Here is a 26,224-nt window from a genome sequence, read left to right as displayed (position 1 = left end):
GCTATCTCTCAGGCCCCTATCTTTACTTTTGAGCCACTTCACTTAGCATCTCATCTCCTAATTCCATTTCATTCAGTTACAACAACCTAAAAAATTTCATCATTTCTCAGCCCCTACACTTCTTAGGGTCCTGCTTTGTTTGATTTTTTGGGGCCATAGCTGGCTGTGCTCAGAATTTACCCCTGGCTCTATGCTCAGGATCATTTCTGGTGGGGCTGGGAGACCATATGACCAACTCAAGTTGGCCGTGTGAAAGGTAAGTGCCTTATCTGCTGTGTGTTTTTTTGTTTTTCTTTGGTTGTTGTTTGTTTTTTGGGTCACACCTGATGGTGCTCAGGGGTTATTCCTGGCTTTGCACTCAGAAATCACTCCTGGCAGGCTCGAGGGACCATATGGGATGCTGGGATTTGAACCGCTGTCCATCCTGGATTGGCTGCGTGCAAGGCAAATGCCCTACCGCTGTGCTATCTCTCTGTATTATCTCTCTGATCCCTTCATACTTTTTTTTTTTTTTTTTTTGGTTTTTGGGCCACACCCGGTAACGCTCAGGGGTTACTCCTGGCTATGTGCTCAGAAGTTGCTCCTGGCTTGGGGGACCATATGGGACACCGGGGATCGAACCGAGGTCCGTCCAAGGCTAGCGCAGGCAAGGCAGGCACCTTACCTTTAGCGCCACCGCCCGGCCCCCTTTTTTTTTTTTCATACTTTTGCGGTAGAGCTTGCTCCCATTCTTGTTGTAGAGCTCATTTTGTTGTTGTGGTGCTTAGCTGGTGGTTTCCCACGGTATACTCCTGTGAACCCAGGTCACCCATGTGCAATAAAATGCCTTACCTGCTGCACTCGCTCTGGCCCAATTGAAGGTAGTTTCGAATAAACTTAGAACAGCCTCAAAGTGGGGGGAGTGAGAGGCCTGTTTGGTAGTCCAGTAGTTAAAGCACATGGTTTTTTGTTTGTTTGTTTATTTTTGGGTCACACCTGGTAGCACTCAGGAGTCACTCCTGGCTCTATGCTCAGAAATCGCCCCTGGCAGGCTCGGGGGACCGTATGGGATGCCAGGATTCGAATCACCATCTGTCTGCATACAAGGCCAAAGCCCTACTGCTGTGCTCTCTCTTCAGCCCCTAAAGCACGTGTTTTTTTATTTTTTTATTTATTTTATTTTATTTTTTTGGTTTTTAGGCCACACCCGGCAGTGCTCGGGTTCCTCCTGGCTGTCTGCTCAGAAATAGCTCTTGGCAGGCACGGGGGACCATATGGGACACCGGGATTCGAACCAACCACCTTTGGTCCTGGATCGGCTGCTTGCAAGGCAAACGCCGCTGTGCTATCTCTCCGGGCCCAAAGCACATGTTTTATGTGAGGCACCATGGGGCCCAAGCTATACTATTCTGGGGCCTTTCCTTTGAACTACTAGCCTGGTTGGTCAAGATTTGAATGGCTAAAAAAAAAAAAATAATAAAATAAAAAAGATTTGAATGGCAGAGAGTGCCCCATCATATACAGGGAATATAAGGAAAGAACTGGAGAAACATTCTAGTTTGCTTTTGTTTTTATTTTGTTTGTTGTATTTGTATGGTAATGAGAACAGAGTGAGGAGTGCAGGTTGAGGAGGGAACATTGTCTGATCTGTCTAACAAGTATTGTCCCACTAGGGGTCCGAAATCTATATTCAGTACAGAGGATTTATCAGGGCTCTGCTTGGCTTACTCAGAACGAAAGAAAGTGGCATGGTGGCTTCTCTCCAGAGAGGTGAACTGAGACTCTCATCGAGTTTTGTTTTTACAGCTTTGTTTTTGTTTTGGGGTCATACAGGAAGTGCTTGGGAGCCACTCCCTCATATTGCTCAGAGGTCTATGTGATACCAGTTTAAAAGGGGCAGGTAGGGGAAGGGTACAAAGTTCCAGAAAATGTGATTATTGGATTACAGATCTGAGTACATGATGATGTGTAGTGAAACTTCTTAGGAAACTCAGAACATTTCTGGCATAGGGTTTGCTTAATTTCTCCAGCCAGGATTACATGCAATAGTTAGTTCATCTTTTAACCCAAACCCCATGGGAAGGACTAGAATGAATGGGAAGAAGTGACATGTTTAATCAGTTCTTTTAACTCTTCATTTTTTTTTTTTTTTGTGGTTTTTGGGTCACACCCGGCAGTGCTCAGGGGAAACTCCTGGCTCCATGCTCAGAAATTGCTCCTGGCAGGCACGGGGGACCATATGGGAACCCGGATTCGAACTGATGACCTTCTGCATGAAAGGCAAATGCCTTACCTCCATGCTATCTCTCCGGCCTCCCTTTTAACTCTTTTTAAATCTTTCTTTTTTTCCAGTTTTTGGGCCACACCTAGAGGTGCTCAGGGTTACTCCTGGCTCTGTACTCAGAAATTGCTCTTAGCAGGCTCGGGTACCATATGGGATGCTGGGGATTGACCCCAAGTTGGCCGCATGCAAGCCAAACGCCCTACCCGCTGTGCTATTGCTCCTGCCCCTAATTTTTTTTTATATTTAAAAAGTACTTTTTATTATATTAAGGTAGGTTAAATTGCTTAACCAACTTTAAAATACAATTTGAATTGACCATTCTCATGCATTGTGATACAACTTTTGCAACTGATGCCTTGGAGTCTTGCATAGTTATTGCATTAATGATATTCATAGCATCACCATTTCATCCATACACTTTTTTTGGGGGGGTCACACCCAGCAGCACTCAGGGGTCACTCCTGGCTCTACGCTCAGAAATTGCTCCTGGCAGGCTCGGGGGACCATATGGGATGCTGGGATTTGAACCACCTCCTTCTGCATGCAAGGCAAACACGCTAACTCCATGCTATCTCTCCAGCCCCCAGCATCACCACTTCATAATAAAATGTGAAAGCAATCCAAATGCTCTTGAGTGAGAGAATATGTTGGAAAACTCATGTTAATTCAGGTTGTAGTCCTCAAATAACACATATAGCAATAAAGTGAAAGAACTATATGCATCTGCAAATACATGAAGTTTAAAATTTATGTTGAATGAATAAAACCAAGTCATAAATAATTACATAATGTATAGCACATATGTAATAAATGAAACCATATCATATCTTGATGTATTTATCAGTTGAACAATTTTAAATGTATATATATTAAAAAAAGTAATAGTGTGCTATAATAATACTATATACATTATATAATTTATAGTACACATATAACATAAATATATGACATACATTCATCTATGATGCACATGTATTATACTATATATTATATATAAAATATACACATAATAAAATATAAATTACGTGTATTACATAGTTGATCATAATGCATTTGTTTCCGGGTAAATGGGAGAATTATTAATAAGGAAAAAAGAAAAGAAAGAAGAAAAAGTACAGCAATAAGAAAATTTGTGAAAATTATTGTATCTTGCAATGATTAAGTCATTGTCAGAAGATTTAGTATGTTCTTGTTGCTATTTTTTTTTTTCTTTTGGTTTTGAGTCACACCCGGCAGAGCTCAGGGGTTCCTCCTGGCTCAGAAATCGCTCCTGGCAGGCTCGGGGGACCATATGGGATGCTGGGATTCGAACCACTGTCCTTCTGCATGCAAGGCGATTGCCTTATCTCCATGCTATCTCTCCGGCCCCTTTTGTTGCTAGTTGATTATTCTGTTACTTCTTTTGTTTTGGAACATTAGGTGACTTCAGATACACATTAGGTGGCCATGAATGCAGCCATGGTCCAAGAATTTCAAGCACTATTGCTGATACTGTGGCTTTTGTGGGGTGTGTTTTTGGCTGCCAAGCCTTCTGGAAGTATGAGAAGGTTGGGAGAGGGTGCCTGCTCTCACTTCAAAAAAGTCCTCATGATATTAGCCCAAATACCTGCATACATGGAGTTTTGGTCAGATTGGTGTTTCTGCAGAGAGCTGTAGAGGAGCGGTGAAGCTGGGCCATTGGTGAATTGGCACTTGTGGATGGTGGGTGCAGCTGCTGTGTCTTTGGCAGGGCAGGGACTTGGCCTGCTCTTTCCTCCTGAGATTGCCATTTGCAGCTGCATGAGTAGTGTACCCATAATTTTTCATAGTTTGGTATACACTTCTTTCAAGAATAGAATGATAGGGACTGGAGTGATGATAGCACAATGGTAGGGCTTTTGCTTTGCACAGTGCTGACTTGGGACGGGCACGGGTTGGATCCCTGGCATCCCATATGATCCCCTGAGCCTGTCAGGAGCGATTTCTGAGCACAGAGCCAGAAGTAATCCCTGAGCACTGCTGACTATGGAAAAATTAAAAAAATAAAACAACAAGGGGCCAGAGAGACAGTACAGCAGTAAGGCATTTGCCTTAGACACAGAAGGATGGTAGTTCAAATCCCCATATCCCATATGGTTCCCCAAACCTACCAGGAGCAGTTTCTGGGCATAAAGCCAGGAGTAACTCCTGAGCCGCTGCCGGGTGTGACCCAAAAACCAAAAACCAAACCAAAACAAAAAACAAAACAAAACAAAACAAAAAAAAGAATAGAATGATAGATCTTTGTTTTGTTTGTTTTGGGTCACTCCCAGGGATGGAACCTGGGTTAACTGCATACAAAGAAAACACCCTACCCACTTGCTATTGCTCTGGCCCTGTAAATCTTAATTTTTTTTTTTTTGGGCCACACCTGGTGTTGCTCAGGGATTACTTCTGGCTGTCTGCTCAGAAATAGCTCCTGGCAGGCACGGGGACCATATGGGACACCGGGATTCGAACCAACCACCTTTGGTCCTGGATCGGCTTCTTGCAAGGCAAATGCTGCTGTGCTATCTCTCCAGGCTGTAAATCTTAAATTTTAAGATGATTATGGTATGGGGTGTGTGTGTGCATTTTATGGCTGAAATCCAACTACAAACATGTTTGTAACCATGGTGCTTAAATAAAGAAATTATTATTAAGAAAAAAGAAGACCATCAGTGTTTTTCATGAGCATACAGAGAATAAATACTTAGAAATTATGAGTTTAGGGGCCAGGTGGTGGCGCTAAAGGTAAGGTGCGCCTGCCTTGCCTGCGCTAGCCTTGGACGGACCTTGGTTCGATCCCCTGGTGTCCCATATGGTCCCCCAAGCCAGGAGCAACTTCTGAGCGCATAGCCAGGAGTAACCCCTGAGTGTTACCGGGTGTGGCCCAAAAACCAAAAAAAAAAAGAAATTATGAGTTTAGATGATTTAAGATCTATGTACTAAGATCAGATAGTTCTAGGTCAAACCTATGAGAGGATAGTATGTCAGATGCATTAAATGTTAGTCAGAGAAGGGCTGTTTGTCTTTTCTTTTTTCTTTTTGTTTTGTTTTTGGGTCTTTGGGTAACTCCTGGTGGCACTCATGAGTTACTCCTGGCTCTGCTCTCAGAAATCGGTCCTGGCAGGCTTGGGGGCCATATGGGATGCTGGGATTTGAACCACCGTCTGTCCTGGGTCTCTTCATGCCCTACTGCTGTGCTATCTCTCCGGCCCCCTGCTTGTCTTTCTAACTCGTCTTTCATTGTCCAACTGGAGCAGTTCCCTAGTTATTTCTTTCTTTCTTTCTTTCTTTTTTTCTTTTTTGGTGTTTGGGTCACACCCGACAGCGCTCAGGGGTTATTCCTGGTTCTATGCTCAGAAATCGCTCCTGGCAGGCTCGGGGGACCATATGGGATGCTGGGATTTGAACCACCGACCTTCTACATGAAAGGCAAATGCCTTACCTCCATGCTAATCCCTAGTTATATCTAACTAACCAGGTCTAAGGGATCAGGTACAGATAGATCTCTTTAACAGAGGTTCCGAGATGGTTCTGAAGATCATGCATGCTTGGTAACACTTACCTGCTTGTTCTTTTGGCTAGAAACTGAAGATAACTACGTGGTATTTTCATTACAGGTATGAAAGGGAAATTCAGATAAAATTTATTTTATTTTTAGATTTTTGGCCCACGCCAGTAGTGCTCAGGGATGACTCCTGGCTGTGTGTTCAGGGATCACTCCTGGAAGGCCTCAGCTCCGAAAATCGATTTTAAAAGCTAATATTGGTGTTAGGAGTAGAACTCAGTAACCAGGTACATGCTTCAGTTTTGTGAGGCTCTGAGTTCAATCCCTGTCTTCTACCAGAAACAAAGACAAAAGAATCCCCTAACACAAAGACTAATAAGCTCATTAAGAATGCCTTTCTTCCTTGCTGTACTATCTCCTTAATCCCTCAATTTGAATTTTTAAAAACCTACATATTTAGGCTGGAGAGATAGTTCAGTAAGTAGGGCATTTGCCTTGCGCATGACTAACTGGGCTTTGTTCCGGGTACACACATGTTGTTCTTTTGTTCCGGGTACACACTGAGCACCACCAGTAGTGATTCCTGACTTTAGAATCAAAAATGAGCCCTGAGGGGCTGGAGAGATGGCATGGAGGTAGGGCATTTGCCTTGCATGCAGAAAGCCGGTGGTTTGAATCCTGGCATCCCATATAGTCCCCTGAGCCTGCCAGGAGCAATTTCTGATCTATTTCTGAGTGTGGAGCCAGGAGTAACTCCTGAGTGCTGCTGGGTGTGACCCAAAAACCAAAAAAAAAAAAAAAAAAAAAAAAAGATAACTGATAGTGGGCCAGAGAGAGAGCACAGCAGTAGGGGTTTGTTTGCCTTGCAAGTGGATCAGTGGTGGTTCAAATTCCGGCATCCCATATGGTCCCCAGTGCCTGCCAGGAGCGATTTCTGAGCACAGAGCCAGGAGTAACCTCCTAGTGCCACCCGATGTGCCCAAACACCAAAAAAAAATTTTTTTTTTTTTAGATAGTGGGGGGCTGGAGAGATAGCACAGTGGTAGGGCATTTATCTTGCAAGTGGCCGACTGTGGTTCGAATCCGGGCATCCCATATGGTCCCCCGAGCCTGCCAAGAGTGATTTCTGACCCCAGAGCCAGGAGAACCCCTGCACGCCACTGGGTGTGGCCCCCCCCCCAGTTTTACTGATAGTGATTTTATTCTGTTGGAGTAAAAGTGGTTATACTCGGGCCTGGAAAGATAGCACAGCGGCGTTTGCCTTGCAAGCAGCCGCTCCAGGACCAAAGGTGGTTGGTTCGAATCCCAGTGTCCCATATGGTCCCCCGTGCCTGCCAGGAGCTATTTCTGAGCAGACAGCCAGGAGTAACCCCTGAGCACTGCCGGGTGTGACCCCCCCCCCAAAAAAAAAAAAGTGGTTCTACTCATTTAAAAATAATTGACAAAAATTGCCATTAGAATCAGGAAGTAGTTTTTAATAGTTGAAAATTTATTTTTTATTATTAGTTTTGGAGGGCCACTTTTGACAATGTTTGGGGGGACTATTGCTGGCTCTGTGTTCAGGGGTCACTCCCAGTTGTGTTCAGGGGATCAGACTGTACCAGGGACCAAATCAAACTAGTGTCAGTGGCATGCAAAGCAAATTCCTTAGTTTCTCTACTCTCTCTGACCTAGTAATTAAAACACTTTAAGTTTTGGATGAGCGGATGCGGGGGAGGTGGGAGGTGTTGGAGAACCACACTTGGTTCCCAGTGCTTACTACCAGCTCTGCACTTAGGATCATTCCTGGCAGGTTGTGGGGTACTGGATCTTGAATGTGGGTCGGCTTCATGCAAGGCAAATGCCCTCCCTGCTGTATTATCACTTGGGCCCCAGTTTTTTCCTTTATTCTTTGAGGAATGGATTCTAGCAGATTTAAATAAGGAAGAATACTTACGCTCACCATTTTGTCCTTGAGGAAATAGAAACTTAGAGACAGTAAACAGTTTTCCCTCTAGACATAATTCAGCAAGTTGGGAGAGAAATTGGCCTAAACCTTTGTCTTCTGACAACGAAATTTAATTACGATAGTGGTGCTTTCTACTCAGTTCAGCATGGAAGTGACAGACATATCAATAGATTTCTTGACTAAAGTAACATTTTTTTTTTTTTTTTTGGGTGGTGGTTACTCTTAGCTCTACGCTCAGAAATCGCTCCTGGCAGGCTCAGGGGACCATATGGGATGCCAGGATTCAAACCACTGTCCTCCTGCATGCAAGGCAAATGCACTACCTCCATGCTATCTCTCTGGCCCCCAACTCTCATTTTCTTTTTTTTTTTTTTTTTTTTTGGTTTTTGGGCCACACCCGGTAACGCTCAGGGGTTACTCCTGGCTATGCGCTCAGAAGTCGCTCCTGGCTTGGGGGACCATATGGGACACCGGGGATCGAACCGAGGTCCGTCCTAGGCTAACGCTGGCAAGGCAGACACCTTACCTTTAGCGCCACCGCCCGGCCCCGCTCTCATTTTCTGAGATTCATGTTTACATTAGACTTTTCCTGGATTTATGAAAGTTCTGAGTAAACATTGGTTTTATCAGAGCAGTAGGCAAAATGTGAACAGCCTAGTCTAACTTCTCAAACTCTGACCTAGTTCTCTTGCCAAATCTAAAATTAGCAAGTTTCTGATTGTTCTTTGCCAGCAGAGATTGTTATTAGCAATTTAAAAACAATTTCTACATCACACCAAATTATTTTGTAAGTAATGTATGGATCTGCTTTGGGATTAGGAAAAAGAATTTAGAAAGTTTTTGTCTTTTGGGAACTCGAGTTAAAATGCTGCTATAGAATTTTGTTCTGTCTCTTTCCACTAGGGGGCACCATTTCCTCACATTTTCTCCCAACCCAAATTGGAAGTAGTCCATTTGATTTTATAAAAATCTATTCCTACAACACCCTAATTACTCCTGTTGGATTAAAAATAATTACTTCTATTGTTTTAAAAATAGAAGTAATTTTGTTGTAATTAGTTGTACATATTCTTTGTAGGGCAGTTTGAAAAATCTCAGAGTTACAGATAAGTAAAACTTGAAGATTTTCTCCTTTTTATAGATTCTAGCGACTACTGGTTCTGTAGATTATTAGGATTTTTTGTTTGTTTTTGGTGGGCAGAGGGCACACCTGGCATTGCTAGAAACAACCCCTGGTTCTGTGATAGAAGTCACATGTGCTTGGGGACCACGTGTAGTGCTGGAGATTGAACCCAAGTTGCCTGTGTGCAGCAAGGCAAACACCTTTTATTTGCTATACTTTGTCTCTACCCATGGATTATAATTATTAGCATAGATTATAACCACCAGAGTTTGTCCTTGAACTTTGCCTTTTTATTATGTTGTTTGTTGTTTGTTTATTTATTTATTTATTTATTGCATACCTGGTGATACCTGGGTTACTCCTGGGTCTGCCCTTAGGAATCATGCCTGGTGGTGCTCTGGGGGCCATATAGGATGCCTGGGATCAAACTGGGGTTGGCCACATTCAACACAAGCGATAGTCCACCTTAACTTGCTGTACTACCTCTCTGAGTCCTTTCTTGTTTTTGTATTTGGGGGTCACACCTGGCAATTGTTTGTGGACCATGTTCTGGAAATCAAACAAATACAGGAATCCTAAGCTAAGCATGTGGCCTAGTTCTTGACTTTTCTTTGAATAGGCTTATTATTATTATTATTATTATTATTATTTGGTTTTTGGGTCATACCCGGCAGCGCTCAGGGGTTACTCCTGGTTCTATGCTCAGAAATCGCTCCTGGCAGGCTCAGGGGACCATACGGGACGCCAGGATTCGAACCACTGACCTTCTGCATGAAAGGCAAATGCGTTACCTCCATGCTATCTCTCCGGCCCCAGAATAGGCTTATTATCTTAGAAAAAAAATGTACTTTATTAAGTTACAACAATGTGGAGTACATACGCATTAGGTGTGCAACTTGATGCATTTCCAGAAAATTATTTCACATAGACCAAACATAATAAGACTTTTATTTATTTTATTTAAAATTTTTGGGGCCATAGTTGGTGATGAGTAGGGGTTACACTGACTCTCACTGAGGAATCACTCTTGGTTGTGCTGACGATTGAACCCAGGTTGGTTATGTACAAGGCAAGCACCCTACCTATTGTTCTTTTGCTTCTGCCCCTCGTGCCACTTTTAATATAAAAAATAGTTTTACCTCTGTACTACACAAATGAATCATAAAGTAGATGCTCTTTGGGGTTTGTTTTTATGTAATATTTTATTAGTAAGATTTGTCCATGGTCTTGTTTGTATGGCCCAAATACAAAAGCAAAAACCAAGTTTACTTTTTGTGGTCTGTATCTGTTTTTAACTAGTCAGTTGTAAATAAACATTATATCTTATTGTGTAATATTTTTTGGATCTTATAAAAGGGAATTCTAGAAAGTAAAATTCTAACTGACACTCTTTTTTTTTCTCGGTAGTCTCTGGCAAACATAGATGAAGTCGTGAACAAAATTAGACTAAAAATAAGGTAAGTGGCATAATATAATGATTGATTAATTAATGAAAAGTATGTTATTAAATTTAGTTAATGACTTTTTTGTTTTGTTTTTGGGCCACACCTGGCATTGCTCAGGGGTTATTCCTGGCTCTGCACTCAGGAATCCTGGCAGGCTTGGGGAACCATATGGGATGCCAGGGATCGAACCTATGTTGGCCACATGTAAGGCAGATGTCTTACCCACGTGGCCCAGTAAATTACATTCTTGATTTGTCTTTTTTTTTTTTTTTTGGGTGACACCTGGCAGTGTTTAGGGTTTACTGCTGACTCAGGGATCACTCCTATCAGGGCTCAGGGGACCATATAACGTGATGGAGATTGATCCCCAGGTCAACTGTTTCCAAGACAAGCGTCCCACCTGCTGTGCTATCTCTCTGGCCATACTGGATTATTCTCCTCTCATACTGAAAATAAATTTTGTTATAAATTGGAATTAAAAGAATTTTTTTAAGCTTTTATTGAGCTATAGGGGGCTGAAGAAATAAGAGTTGGTAGGGCGCTTGCCATGCATATGCCTGACCCAAATTTGATCCGTATATTGTCCTCAAATCTATCCAAGAGTGATCTTTGAGCACAGAGCCAGGAGTAAGCCCTGAGAACTACTGAATGTGGCCCAAAAGCAAAGGAAAAAAAAAAAGACATAATGAGGCAGGGGCTGGAGAGAGAGTATAGGAGGTAAACACTTGTTTTGCATGTGGCTCTGTCAGCTATGATCCTGGATCAAATTCTTAGCACCACTTAGTGCTTAGGACTCCTGGTGCTACTTAGCAGACCATATGTGGTGCTTGGCACAGGCAAGTACCTTAACCCCTTATTGTTTCTCCAGTTCTCTATTACATTTTTACTGGTTTTATTTCCCTAGCAGATCTAACTTTCCTACCTATATTTCTGTGAAGATGGAAAATGGAAATTCCATAGTAATCCAGAATTCACTTTTTTATGCTATTTCAGCTTCCTCCTACCATTTCTTTAATGTATTCTTTAAAGAAAAAATGAAAATGCCTGATATTAATTTCTCTGAATAAGGTGCTAGTAAATGGCCCATCTGGAGCTACGTGAGAAAAGGAACTGAATGTCACGATTTGTCCATTGTACAGATTGCATGATCAAGACCCAGAGGACAAAGGGCTGATTTTATTGATAGCCCTGGTTCCTTATGCCTTTTAAAAAGATCAAGGATGGATTTGGGGTGTAATTTGAACTCCCTGTCCTTTTCCTATAAAGTTTATTTATTTTTTGGTTTTTGGGTCAGACTCGGCAGCACTCAGGGTTACTCCTGGCTCTACAGAAATTGCTCCTGGCTGGCTTGGGGGACCATATAGGATGCTGGGATTCCAACTACTGTCCTTCTGCATGCAAGGCAAATGCCTTATCTCCATGCTATCTCTCTGGCCTCTCCTATAAAGTTTGACAACTTTATTAGTAGTAGTTTGCACCTTGGAAAATACTGAAAGTTGTACTGGTCTTTTTGGGTGAGTGGATATGAAACAAGGGGCCTGAGCAATAATATAGCAGGTAGGGCGCTTGCTTCACATACTGCTGACCCTGTTTCAATCCAGCATCCCATATAGTCTTGTGAGCCTGCTAGGAGTAATTCCTGAGTGAGTAGCATCAGATGTGGCTCCAAAACAAAATTGAATATGAAATGAAGTTAGGCTACACCAATATAGGGCAGTAAGATCCATCAGAGGACATACTTTGCATGTGCAATACCCTCTTTGATCTCTATTACCAGTGATCCTTCTGAGATCTGCATGTGGCCCCAAAACAATAATAGATAAAATAAATAAGGCTTCTACCATTCCTGTTAAGGCCCCACCTGCTTCCACGGTGCATATGGAATCTTTCTCTTCAAGGTTGTGTGTTTTTCAGGATAAGGAGATGAAGTTTGCAGAAGTTAATGACTAAATCACAAGGCCTTTTTGTAATTTTGCCAACTCTTCTAATGTACCCTTCAACTTCTTGTAGGAGACTTGATGATAATATTCGAACTGTTGTAAGGGGTCAAACAAACGTGGGACAGGATGGCAGGCAAGTAAGTAACTTATTAATTCTTTCATATGAATTTTATTCACCTAATTTTTTTTCTTGTTTCCTGGCTCTGTTTGATCAGGGTTTACTCCCCAGGGAACCATATGTGGTATGGGGTTTGTACCAGGGTCAGCCCAATGCAAGGCAAGTACCTCTACTGTCTCTCCAGTCCCTATTCCCCCAGTTTCATTAAGAGCCTCACAACCAGTTGTTGCTCTGCTTTCTGCCTTCTTGCAGAGCATGTTTTTTTTTTTTGTTTTCCTCCCGCAGAGCATGTTTTTACTGATTTAGCCCATATCCTGCAGAGATGAATTTAGCTTACTCCACTGATCACTGGGGGTCAGTGGTGGTGGTGGTAGTGGTGGTGGTGCTATTCACACCAGCAGTGCACATTTGTTTAGTGACTCTGGCAGTTGGAAATATACATGGTCTCTTTGTTTCTATGTTTTGTACCACACCTGGTGGGTGATGCTTGGGTAATTCCTGGCTTTGTACTCAGGAATCACTCCTGTTGTACTTGTGGGAACCACATGCGATGTTGGGGATTGAACCTGGGTTGTCTACATGCAAGGCAAGAACCCTACCCTCTATACTATTTCTCCGGCTCTGAGAAGTATATATTGTAATAGCTCTCTTTAGATAACAATAAATTAAAATGGAAATTTCAAAACAAAACAAAAACCCAAAACCTAAAAATTGACATTCCTTTACTTTCTTCTTAGAGCCAGACATCTTATTTTGTGTATGGTGGCTAAATAGTTACTTTCAATTTTTGGGCCACACCCGGCAGTGCTCAGGGGTCACTCCTGGCTGTCTGCTCAGAAATAGCTTCTGGCAGGCACGGGGGACCATATGGGACACCGGGATTCGAACCAACCACCTTTGGTCCTGGATCGGCTGCTTGCAAGGCAAACGCCACTGGGCCCTAAATATTTAGTTTCAATCTATCAGCAAAATTGTTGGATTTGGGGGGAATTTGGGCTACACTTGGCAGCACTCAGGGGTTACTCCTGGCTCTGTGCTCAGGAATCGGTTCTGGCAGGCTTGAGAGACCATATGGGATGCCAAGGATCAAATCCAGTCCATACCAGGTAGGCAGCATGCAAAGCAAATGCCCTTCCACTGTGCTATCATTCCAAGTCTCCCCCCCTTATTTTGTTTTTTGGTTTTTGGGCCACACCCGGCAGTGCTCAGGGGTCACTCCTGGCTGTCTGCTCAGAACTAGCTCCTGGCAGGCACGGGGGACTGTATGGGACACCGGGATTCGAACCAACCACCTTTGGTCCTGGATCGGCTGCTTGTAAGGCAAACGCTGCTGTGCTATCTCTCCGGGCCCATATTTTTTCTTGTTGTTTTTTTTTGGGGGGAACATACCCAGTGATACTCATTAATGCTCCTGGACTTACTCTAGGGATAACCCCTGTTGGTTCTTGGGGGATGACAGCGATGTTGGGGATTAAACCTGGATGGGCCACGTGCAAGGCAAGCACCCTACCTGCTATACTGTTACTCTAGCTCTCGTTCTTTTTTGGTGGGTTCAAGGTGGAGGCCCACATTGGCAATGCTCAGGGCTTACTCCTGCCTCTACATACAGGAATCACTCCTGGTGAGCTTGGGAGAATAATATGGTATATTGGGAATTGAACCTGAGTAGGCTGCATGCTAGACAAATGCCTATCTTTACATGCCTACACAATTGTACTATCTTTCTGGCTCAAGTGTCATAACTTCTGGGTGTACAAAATAGGGTAGTGGTTCTAAAAACTCAAAAATAGAATATTAAGGGGCTGGAGCTATAGCATAGTGGTAAGGCATTTGCCTTGCACGCGGCCAACACAGGATGGACCCTGGTTTGAATCCTGCATCCCATATGGTCCTCCAAGCCTGCTGGGAACGTTTTCTGAACACAGAGCCAGGAGTAACTCTTGAGTGTGCGCTGGGTGTGGCCCAAACCCCCCCAATAAAACAAACAAACAAACAAAAAACAAAAAGGAGGCTAAATATATATATTATCATAGTAAATTTGGTTTTCCAAATAATGATTGAAATAAATTACACACTTAGCAAAAAGATGAACAGTAACCCGACATACCTACAATCTTTTGTTGGCAAATAGGTCACGGAGATACATTTGAAAGTCTTAAAGTTGGGGCTGGAGAGATAGCATGGAGGATGGTGGTTCGAATCCCGACATCCTATATGATTCCCCAAGCCTGCCAGGAGTAACCCCTGCATGCTGCTGGGTGTGACCTCCCCCGCCCTCCAAAAAAGGAAGTCTTAAAATTTTATTTATTTAATTAGTTTTTTTGGTTTTTGGACCACACCGGCAGTGCTCAGGGGTTACTCCTGACTATCTGTTCAGAAATCACTCCTGGCAGGCTCTCAGGACCATATGGGATTCGAACCACCATCCTTCTGCATGCAAGGCAAATGCCCTACCTCCATGCTCTCTCTCTGGCTCAAAGTTCTTTTTTATATTTAGCCAAGGAGCATTGTTGGAAGGGGATAAAGGAAAAAAAAATTGAAGTGAAGGCATTCTTCAATGGTAGAGGGGCCAGATGTTATTTGTTGATGGTTTTTCTTGTCAGTTGGAGTCTCCCCATCTGCTTAGGCATCATATATCAGAAATTGTTCTCATAACAAAAATGCTGAGCCTGTCTTTTCTCTTCTTTTCTCACAGTGCCTGTGCCCTCTTTACCATGCCGGCACTGATAGTTTGGCACACACTATTCCAAGAGCTTCAGTTCTGTTATTTGCTCTTAGATTTTTCAGCCTAGCTAATTTTTCAAATTATCATTATGTTTCTCCAGTTTTCTTGAGTAGCAAGATACATGGTGATACGTGGGTTTAGAAGCAGAAACACTAGTTCTTCTGTATTCCTGCTTCCTCTCCTAGTGGCTCACTGGTATTTTGAGTTTCTTTCTTTCTTTCTTGTTTTATGGTTATGCTCAGGGGTTACTCCTGTCTCTGCATTCAGAAATCATTCCTGGCTGTGCTTGATGGGCAATTTGGGATGCTGGGGATCAAATCTCAGTCAACCATATGCTAGTCAAGTGCCCTACTTTGTACTATTGCTCAGGCTCTTGAGTTTCTTTCATGTGTGTTTTCAGTTTTGTCTTTTTTCTTTATTTTTCCTATATTTTTGTCTTATTTTGTTTGGGCCCCACCGGCAATGCTCAGGGGTTACTTCTCGCTCTGCACTTAGGAGTCATTCCTGGTGAATTTGGGGGACCATATGTAATTCTGGAGATTGAACTTGGGTTGGTTGCTGGCATGGGAAACACTGTTGTACTATGTCTCTTGCCCTAGCTTCTACATTTTGCTTTGGTTTTGTTTGGACCTCACTCCACAGTGCTCAGAGTCTATTTCTGCCTTTGCATTCAGGTAATAGTCTTGGTGGTACTCGGGAACCATATGGGATGCTGGGGATCAACCTAAGTTGGTCGTATGCAAGACAAACTCAGTGCTTACTGTGCTTTTGCTCTGGTGCTTTAGTTCTGTTTCATTTGGGGGAGGGGGTTGGTAGGTTTGGTTTTTGGGCCACACCTGGCAGCGTTTAGGAGTTATGCCTGGCTCTGCACTCAGAATTTCTGGCAGGCTTGGGACCATATGGGATGCTAGGATTTGAACCCAGATTCGTCCTGGATTGGCAGCATGCAAAGCAAATGCGCTACCGCTCAGGCCCTGGTTTGGTTTGGGGACCATACTTGCCAGTGCTGAGAGCCTGTTACTGCCTCTGCCTCTGACCTCTGGTGGTGCTCAGGGGACCTGGGATTTGAAATGAGGTTTGTTACTTCCTTTATTTGTTTGTTTATTTTCCACACCCAGCCATTCTCAGGACTTTCTGGTCCTGCACTTAAAGATCATTCTTGGTGGATCTTGGGGGACCATATGGTGCTGGGGATCAAACCCTGTTCTGCATGCAAGACAAGCATCCTACTTTCTGTATTATCTCTCTAACCCTTGCTTATGGTTTTTTTTTTTGGGAGGGGGTTGGTTTTTGGTTTTTGGGTCACACTTAGATGCTACTCAGGCATCTGTTACTCCTGGCTCTGTGCTCAGAAATCGCTCCTGGCAGGCACAGTGGACCACATGGGATGCCAGGAATCGAACCAAGGTTCGTCCTGTGTTGGTCGAGTGCAAGGCAAATACCCTACTGCTCTGCTATTGCTCTGGTCCCATTGCTTATGTTCTTTTAAAAAAAAAATTGGGGAAAACACCTGCTGATCAGAGGTTGTCCTTGGTGATACCCTTGGTGGTCTCCTACTTGCAAAGCATATTACCAGTCCAATGAACTCTGTCTCTGGCCCAACTTATGTTATTTGTATGAAATGTGTACTGTCCTTCTTTCCCTTCTTTCACCTCTCCCAACTTCAATTCAAAATTATACCTATGTAAGGCCCAATTAAAATGCTCCTTTCTATTTAGCTTTAGTAACTGCAGTAAAGGAATCATGGGTCCGGCGAGGTGGCACTAGAGGTAAGGTGTCTGTCTTGTAAGCGCTAGCCAAGCAAGGACCGAGGTTTGATCCCCCAGCCTCCCATATGGTCCCCTCAAGCCAGGGGCAATTTCTGAGCACTTAGCCAGAACCCTGAGCATCAAATGGGTGTGGCCCGAAAAAACAAAAACAAAAACAAAAAAAGGAATCAGTTTTAGGACTAGAATGATCTTGGAACTTATCTGGTCCAATTTTTTTCATTGTCAGATGAGAAAATGGTCCCTAGAATTTCATCAGTAAACTCTGCATTCTTCTTTTTTGTTTGTTTGTTTGTTTTTATTTTTGGTTTTGGTTTTTGGGCCAAACCCGTTTGATGCTCAGGGGTTACTCCTGGCTATGTGCTCAGAAATCGCCCCTGGCTTGGGGGGACCATATGGGACGCCGGGGGATCGAACTGCTGTCCGTCCTACGCTAGCGCTTGCAAGGCAGACACCTTACCTCTAGAGCCACCTTCCTGGCCCCGACCCTGCATTCTTTTATCCAAGAATTCTCATACCAAGTATTTTTCACTTGATTTTTGTGATGAACTTGACTTACTAGAGAACACATCTTACTGTCTAGATGAGGTTTTTTTTTTTTATTTGTGGGGAAACAGTGGTTGGAAAGGTGAAGGATACACACACATTATGCAGTATTGGGATTGAACTGGGGTCAGCTACATGCAAGGCAAGCACTTATGCCAGGATGATCCCTCCAGACCTATCCCTTGATGAGTATATAAGGTCTTCACAGCAGAAGTAGTATCCTCAGGCTGGGGAAATGACTCAAAGGGCTGGTGGGCATGCTTTGCCTTTGGAAGCCCTATGTTCGGCCTCTGATAACAAGCTCTGCTGGGTTCTAGGTATGTCTAGGTATGTCTCAGAAAACTTAAAAAAAAAAAAAAACAAAACAAAAAACAAAAAACAAAGACCTATATTTTACCATTTTCATATTTCTCAGAACATATTGTTCACATGACTAAAACACATATTATTCCATTGGATTGAGGGCCTGAGGATGTAGCTGATGAGTTAGTTGAGCATTGCCTTGGGTATGACAGATCCTGGATTTGATCCCCAGCACTGCAGATTATAAATAAGCACAGTCCGTTTTCTATGATAACAGTGTGATGAGGGTATTTTTTCTTTTAGAAAGTTTAAACTTTATTTGTATATGATTGGTCCCAACTTACTACTGTTTGAAATCATAGCTCTACTGTAGAGTGTGAGTTAGCCTACATTTTTAGAATGGTGCGCTAGAAACCTGAATACTTCACATTTCTCAGAACAAAGATGAGTCTCCAGTATTTTACATTCCAAGAATAAACTGAGTGACTCATCATGACTTTTTTTGTTGGGTCATGCTTTGTAGATATATATCTTGTAGTTATTTGTATTTGAATCTGTGGTCACAGGCTAGCAGGATTGGAGTGTCAGGCCCAGAATTTGCCAGCCTAGAGGAACGTCAGCCTCTCCACCTTCCCATATAAATAGGTTACAGGTTGCTACAGCCGAGCAGGTCATATTTCAGAGAGCAGGACCACATTTTCAAGAATGTTTAGATAGCATTTCAGTCTGTGATGGAATTTTGTATTCGTCTCCTTAGAATCCAGACAGAAAGGAAGCCCAGAAGAAATAATTGCTTTTCCTGTCATCCCCTCCATCTGTCTTTTCCAAACAGTTTGTAATGCAAGCTGAAATAGCAGCTTTTTTTTTTTTCCATGTCAACTTCTCGGGGTGAAAGCCTTGCTCTCCAGCTCTGGCTGGCTGATGGTTTGCTGAAGGGAGACTCAATTTGACTGGCACAGACAGGAGAATTATGGATGTTCCAAAATATTGTGTTTTATAGGTCAAGAGGCCCCCGGTTCCCTCTTCCCTGGAACAGAAGGAAAGTTTGCTCTCAGAACTTGTTTCCTAAGTTGCTGGGGAACTCTTAGGGAGGAGGGCAGAAAAAGAGGCAAAAGGAAGTTTTCATTTTATAAATCAAATCTGATTCTGTTCAGCCAGAGAAGATGTACTTTTTTAATTTGTGTAAATAGAGGAAAAAGTTTCTTGTTCATGGTACTTAAAAAAGACACTTTTAGCAAAATTCTTTTTGAAAAAAGTTTTTCTGATTAAAAAACTATTGTGGGGAGGGAGCGATTTAGCTATTGTGAGGGCAGTTTCTTTAATTGCTTGACATTTCTGAAATCTTAGCTGCCTAATGAGTCTTGGGCTGCACATTCTGAAGGGCCTTTGATTATTGACCCTCCTACGCAGGCGAACTTGAACTAGACCAGTCTGTGACCTCTTGTAACCAGACTGTGATGCTCATACAAAGTTAACACAGCAATGAATTCTCCCCATTTTTATCTGTTGAAATCATTGGGCAGCAGAGCTAATTAAATGCCCACATGTTTGAAACCCTGGATAAGATGAGTCAATTCGACAAGTACATGATCTGACCTTAATGGACAAACTGGATGATAGGCGGAAGGAGAGGTAGAAAGAGGAGAGTTAAAAGCAGCCAATATTGACTGGTGAAATTTCTGGAGTAGCCAAAACATGACCAGTTCCCAGTAAGCTCACAGAATCACTGGAAAAGGTTAGACCATGGTCTCACCTGTCTCTGGAGAGGAGTTTGGCTATCGTGTAACTATTGTGGCAGAAGAATAGTTTGAGAAGGGAAGAAAATTCTCACTGCCCTCTAGGTGTGCTCACTGACTGAGGCTTTCATTTGGAAGATGATTTAGATAATTGTAGAATAATGCTCTGCCCAGCTCAGGATATCTTTCCCTGACCTCTTTGACAAATCATTACCTTGCTGTGACTTAGATATTTAAGTGATTGGGCACTTTTTTGTTTGTTTGTTTGTTTTTGGTTTTTGGGTCACACCCAGCAGTGCTCAGGGCGGGGGGACCATATGGGATGCCGGGATTCGAACCACTGTCCTTCTGCATGGAAGGCAAACGCCTTACCTTCATGCTATCTCTCCGGCCCTGTGATGGGGCACTTTAAGATATTTAATTTAAGATACTTTACTGATGGGGCACTCACTACCTCCTCCCTTCCCCAGTTTTATACAGAAGATGAATTTTATTTTATTTATTGGATGGCTTTGCTTATTTCATCATTTTTCTTTTTTCTTTTTTTTTTTGGTTTTTGGGTCACACCCGGCGGTGCTCAGGGGTTATTCCTGGCTGTCTGCTCAGAAATAGCTCCTGGCAGGCACAGGGGACCATATGGGACACCGGATTCGAACCAACCACCTTTGGTCCTGGTTCGGCTGCTTGCAAGGCAAACGCTGTTGTGCTATCTCTCCGGGCCCCTCATCATTTTTCTTTTGGTGCTGGGGATTGAACCCAATGCCTCTGCTTGTGAAGTTTGCACTCTGCCAGTGGATGATAGTGCTGATCAAGTTTTTTGCAGCTTTAATTATAGGGATATCCCACCTCTGTCCTCCTGACTGACCTGAAAATGGATCTCACCATAATATCCCATAGATCTATCTTAGTTCTGTCAGCTGATTTGGTATATATACCTAAACCCTTTTTCTTATCGTAGCTTCTGAAATTAAATTGGTTAAGTTTTTTTCTGAGTGTTTTTGTTTTTCTAGTCTCACCATTCTTAGGTTCTCTGACTTTATGATATGATTTTCACACTCTTTATCATCCAGCTGATTTAGTAATTGTCAGTATATTTTTTTAGAATGTGGTACCTTGCTGTGATTACTATGACTGCATGTAGTACCTAGAAAATAGACATAATGTATGAGTACTCAGAGGGGTAATTTGATTCCTTGTACTGGACTGGGGTTGTTAACTGGGAAAGCAGGAGTTTTGGAAGGGGTGCCTGTCAGCTCCATGAAATTGTGAACTTTTGTGTGGATATCTATTTTGTATGGATATGGTGAGGAACTATTGATTTTTTAGATTCTCTAAGGAGTTTGGATTCTTCAAATGCTCAGTGGCACATGTTCAGGCATTTTGTTTCTATTACCTTGGGAGGGGGGCCTGTTAGAAATAGTACTGCATTTTTGGCCTTTCTTAAATTTTACTCTTCTGTTTGAAAGCTCCTGGATCAAGAGTTTAGTAGGGGCCGGCGAGGTGGTGCTAGAGGTAAGGTAGGTGTCTGCCTTGCAAGCGCTAGCCAAGGAAGGACCGCGGTTCGATCCCCCGGCATCCCATATGGTCCCCCCAAGCCAGGGGCAATTTCTGAGCACTTAGCCAGGAGTAACCCCTGAGCATCAAACGGGTGTGGCCCGAAAAACCAAACCAAACCCAAACAAAACAAAAAGTTTAGTAGCCTCTAAAGCTGAGAAAGTAGGGGCAGAGTCAGAGTACAGGGTTGAGGCATATGCAAGCTCAGTTTAATCCCCATCCCTATCTGGGCCCCACACCAGGTACAGCCTTAAAGGCTCCCAAACCTATCTGGGATAGTCCATGTAATTCCTAGGTCCATGTAATAGTCCATGTAATAGTCCATGTAATTGCAGGTCACTGCAACCTTGACCCTTGCATTGAATTCTGTGTGGTTGAGAATCTCTAGGAGGGGCTCCTCGCTCTCTTGGCCTCTGCTCTCCCCCCCACCCCCCAAAGAGAGGCTTATGAAGTACCCTAAATGATTTCAGCAGGCCTTTCCTAGGTTTCTGGGAGCAGCTAACCTTCTCCATTCTGACTGATGGCTCTTGGGTTTAAGGACAGAGTTACCTGATCGATCAGTTTTGCAAGAGCAGTCAGAGATGTTCATGCAAGTCTCTCAGTTTTTAAATGTTGGCTTCGTGCTTTTCACAAATACAGTATGGGCCAAACAAAATACATCTGGGATCCAGCAGTTTGCAGTATCTGCCCCAGGTCTTTTTTCATGTGAACTGTTTAAACTTTTCCCTTTTCTGTTTATTTAAGAGATTCTTTGACATTAAGTGCTGGACTTTATGTGTCTGCCCCTTAGATTTATCTTTCTAGTTTTTCTTTTTATTACATGTTTTCAGTTTTGTTTGATTGTTCCAAAATGCTTGGACCTTTTATTTTGTGTTGTTTTATTATTTGTTTATTTCTTCATTCTTTGTGGTTCTCTCAAGCAGTGCTCAAGACATTTGGGGCATCTCCAGGACTGCATCCAGCAATGGTCTGGGAATCATGTTTTATTGGGAATTGAATTGGGATCAGCCACCTACATGACCTGCTCCTTTTTTTTTTTTTTTTGGTTTTTGGGCCACACCCGATGGTGCTCAGGGGTTACTCCTGGCTGTCTGCTCAGAAATAGCTCCTGGCAGGCATGGGGGACCATATGGGACACCGGGATTTGAACCAACCACCTTTGGTCCTGGATGGGCTGCTTGCAAGGCAAACGCCGCTGTGCTATCTCTCCGGGCCCATGGCCTGCTCCTTAACCCTGATACTGTCCCTCCTGGTCCATTCAGACCATTTTTTTCTTTCTTTCTTTTTTTTTTTGGTTTTTGGGTCACACCCGGCATTGCTCAGGGGATACTCCCGGCACTGTCCTTCTGATTGAAAAGCAAACGCCTTACCTCCATGCTATCTCTCCAGCCCCATTCAGACCATTTCAATCTTGATGCTTTCCCATTTTATCATTTGTGGATTTGCCTAACATCCTTCTTTGTCTTTATTCATGTGTGTTAAAAGACTGAACAGGCCGGAGAGATAGCAAAGTGGTAGGGTGTTTGCCTTGCATTCAGATGACAGTGGTTCGAATCTTAGCATCCCATAGGGTCCCCTGAGCCTGCTGGGGGCGATTTCTGAGTGTAGAGCCAGAAGTAGCCCCTGAGTGCTGCCGGGTATGACCCAAAAACAAAAAACAAACAAACAAACAAAAGACTGAACAGGTAGGGGTACAGGGCCCTATAGTATGCCATTTGAGACTTCTTCCCTTCCCTAACCCCTCATTTTAGTAGAAACAGGTAGGCCCAGAAAACAAAGGACCCCCCCCCTTCTGCCCTTGGCTGTTTGTCTATGTTGGACAGTGCTTTTTAATTTTTCCATGTCTTGATCTTTCTCAGAAAAGGATGCTAATTAGACTTGCCTTCTCTTTTCATATGATATCGGAAAGATTGATTAGTGAGATCAGCAGAGTCTATTGGGAAAGTGTTCTTTGCTTTTTATTCCCCAAATTAGCATGTCATCTAATTCTGTATTAAAACAGAAAATAATTGTGTTCTCCAAGATTCTGAACTAGGTGGATAGTGGAATTTCACATGATAGCATCAGTCTTTATTATGGGAATTATGGATTGATTTATAATTGTCGGCTTACGAGGGCACTTTGGAGCCTTCCTCTCTGTCACTTCAGATAGATCCTTTTTGTTATCCTCTCTGGGAGGAAAATAGAGCCAGTCCACTGATAGAAGAAAATAAATGGGATTAGTATTAAAGAGATCATAAATACTCTGGGGGATAAGAAGGGGTTGGTAGAAAGAGGCAACTGTCATTTTCTTCTTCTTTCTGAAAGTATGATTTTTTTTTAGCCAGTAACTCCTGTCTCTGCTCAGGAATCACTCCTGGTATGGTTAGGAAGACCATATGTGATAGTGGGGATCAAACCAGGCTGACTGCATATTAGGCAAGCACTCTATCTTCTATACTATTTCTTCAGCCCCTGAAAAATATGAAATTATAAGCAATTGAACTTTCAGAGCACAGACTCAGATTTTTCCATTCATTGCCAAGGATAGTTAGGCAGTTTTTTATCCTTAGGTTTTCTTTTTTGTTTGTTTGCTTTTTTTGGCCACACCTGGCAGTGCTCAGGGGTTACTCCTGGCTTTGCACTTAGAAATCACCCCTGGCTAAGGGGACATACGGGATGCTGGGAATCGAACCTGGGTCTGTGTAGGTTGGCTGTGTGCAAGGCAAACGCACTACCACTGTGCTATCACTCCGGCCCCCTTAGTTTTTTTTTTTTTTTTTTTTTTTTCAAATCATGCTTGTCAGATGTCTGTGGATGACATTAAACTTTTGATATTGCCAAACCCTAAGGATGGATGGTTAGCAAGAGGAGGAATCTATGGTTCAGTGGTGAGTCAGGTGGCCACAAAACCTTTTGAGAGGTGTATCCCCTACGCCCCAACTTAGACCTTGTACATTGCGGGGGCCAAAGTGGGCTTGTCTTTATTGGACAAAATGGGTTCAAATGGTGGTTCCAAGGGCATTTGCCTTGCATGCAGAAGGATGGTGGTTCAAATCCCAACATCCCCTGAGCCTTCCCGGTCGATTTCTGAGCATAAAGCCAGGAGTAGCCCCTGAGCGCTGTTCCTGACAGTGCTTCTATCATTCACTTCTTGACTACTACTGACAAGGACTTGTGCTTGGTGTGGTGATGCTTGTGTTCCATTCTGTCACCCTATTCTGTCCTGTTTTTACATGTGAGCATGAGAAGGGTGTGTGGGTTGTGTGGGCTTTCTCTGTTGGCACAGAGACATGTTTTCACTTGTCCTCTAAAAACTTTTTTTTGTTGTTGTTTTTGGGTCACACAGGCAGTGCTCAGTGGGTACTCCTGGCTCTACACTCAGAAATCGCTCTTGGCAGATTCTGGGGATCATATAGGATGCCGGGATTTGAACCACCATCCTTCTGCATGCAAGGCAAATGTCCTACCTTCATGCTATCTCTCCGGCCGCTAAAAACTCATTTTTAAGACAACTTAAGAGTAACTGAGGGCCCGGAGAAATAGCACAGCGGCGTTTGCCTTGCAAGCAGCCAATCCAGGACCTAAGGTGGTTGGTTCGAATCCCGGTGTCCCATATGGTCCCCCGTGCCTGCCAGGAGCTATTTCTGAGCAGACAGCCAGGAGTAACCCCTGAGCACTGCTGGGTGTGGCCCAAAAACCAAAAAAAAAAAAAAAAAAAGAGTAACTGAAATGGTTTTGTTTTCGTTGTTTTTCTTGTTTGTTTTGGTTTGGATTTTGGGCCACACCCGGCAGCGCTCAAGAATTACTCCTGGTTTTGCACTCAAAAATTATTTCTAGGGGCTGGAGAGATAGCACGGAAGTAGGGCATTTGCCTTGCATGCAGAAGGATGGTGGTTCGAATCCCAGCATTTCATATGGTCCCCCGAGCCTGCCAGGAGCGATTTTTGAGCATAGAGCCAGGAGTAACCCCTGAGCACTGCCGGGTGTGACCCCCCTAAAAAAAAACAAAAACAAAAAAATTGTTTCTAGTAGGCTCAGGGGATCATGTGGGATGCTGGGAATCAAACCCAGGTCAGTCTCGGGTCAGCTGTGTGCAAGACAAATGCCCTACCACTGTGCTGTCACTCCAGCCCTGTTTTTGAATTCTCTAAGGATTGGGGTTTGCTAACGGGAAGGGTTTGGGCCCTTGTCACTAACAAACACTGCATACAAATCTGGTCAGTGAGAAAGCCTGAGCTTGGGTTTTTACATTTTGACTCTGTCATTATCTGTGTGACCCTGAGCAACTTAACCTCCAGTTCTACATCTATGGCTTGAAGATTTTATATATATACATCAGGGTGGTGGGGTTGGAGTTATTGATTTGAAAACACCAATCAAAACTGATCACCTTGATCATGGTGGCCGTGCTGTTGCTCTTTATGATATGTGCACATTTCTGATTCTCTGCATGCAGGCAGTGGATAAATCCTGTAACTTTCCCAGTATCTCTACACCATTTTTTTTTTTTTTTTTTGGTTTTTGGGTCACACCCGGCAGTGCTCAGGGGTTACTTTTGGCTCTATGCTCAGAAATTGCTCCTGGCAGGCTCGGGGAACCATATGGGATGCCGGGATTCGAACCACCATCTTTCTGCATGCAAGGCAAACGCCTTACCTCCATGCTATCTCTCTGGCCCCATCTCCACACCTTTTTATCCCCATGGTCCTACTGAGAGAGCTTCCTCACTGCCCTCAACGGGTGGGAAAAATTGTAGTATAGCGTTCCTCTTGCATCAGAGGTGGTGAAAGACTCTTCTGTTCCTGTCCTTTAAGCCTACTTTAGGCTTCTCTCAGGGCTGCCTTTCTTGTCTGAGCTTCCACGTGTTTTTCTCACGGATGCCCAGTAGAGGTCGTGGGAAAGCACCTGAGTCTGGGTGTAACTGGTGTGTGCAGCTCCCAGAGGTTCTTAGACCTTGCTTGTGAGAAATGGTTAATGACCACTTTCTACCTGCTTGTGTAATAAGCCTGGCTGTCATTTGGTGTCCCACTCTTCTTAGAATCAGGGCACTTGTATGCCTTCAGATCTTTGGACAGGGTTAAGAAAAGTTGTGCTTTTGCAAATTCATTTCTTCCCATAATTACTGTAAGAGAGCAATTGTCTTTCTAGCTTTTTGCATTTGAGGCAGAAGCAACACTAACTAGTGAATCTTAATAAAATGTACTATAAATTCATTAGAGGTATTTCAGATTCCCTAGTACAACAAGGAACTGGCCACTTTTCAA

At 43.3% G+C, this 26,224-nt stretch overlaps 1 protein-coding gene across 2 annotated transcripts in view; it reads left to right on the top strand.

Annotated features, from left to right (window-relative positions):
• VPS53 (VPS53 subunit of GARP complex) overlaps positions 1-26,224 on the top strand; it is a 202,642-nt gene that overhangs the window by 10,705 nt on the left and 165,713 nt on the right. For both annotated transcript variants that reach the window (XR_007499610.1, XM_049782265.1), the window contains exons 3-4: positions 10,253-10,302; positions 12,301-12,367. Coding sequence is in view for 1 of the 2 variants with exons in the window: in XM_049782265.1 (XP_049638222.1) it covers positions 10,253-10,302; positions 12,301-12,367 (117 nt within the window). In the remaining variant the exon portion in view is untranslated. The remainder of the gene's footprint in view (positions 1-10,252; positions 10,303-12,300; positions 12,368-26,224) is intronic.

The sequence above is a fragment of the Suncus etruscus genome, chromosome 1 (genome assembly GCF_024139225.1).
Source record: "Suncus etruscus isolate mSunEtr1 chromosome 1, mSunEtr1.pri.cur, whole genome shotgun sequence".
Taxonomy (NCBI): Eukaryota; Metazoa; Chordata; class Mammalia; order Eulipotyphla; family Soricidae; genus Suncus; species Suncus etruscus.
The sequence above is the reverse complement of the archived record's forward strand: the minus strand, read 5'-3'. Positions and strand labels throughout refer to the sequence as shown.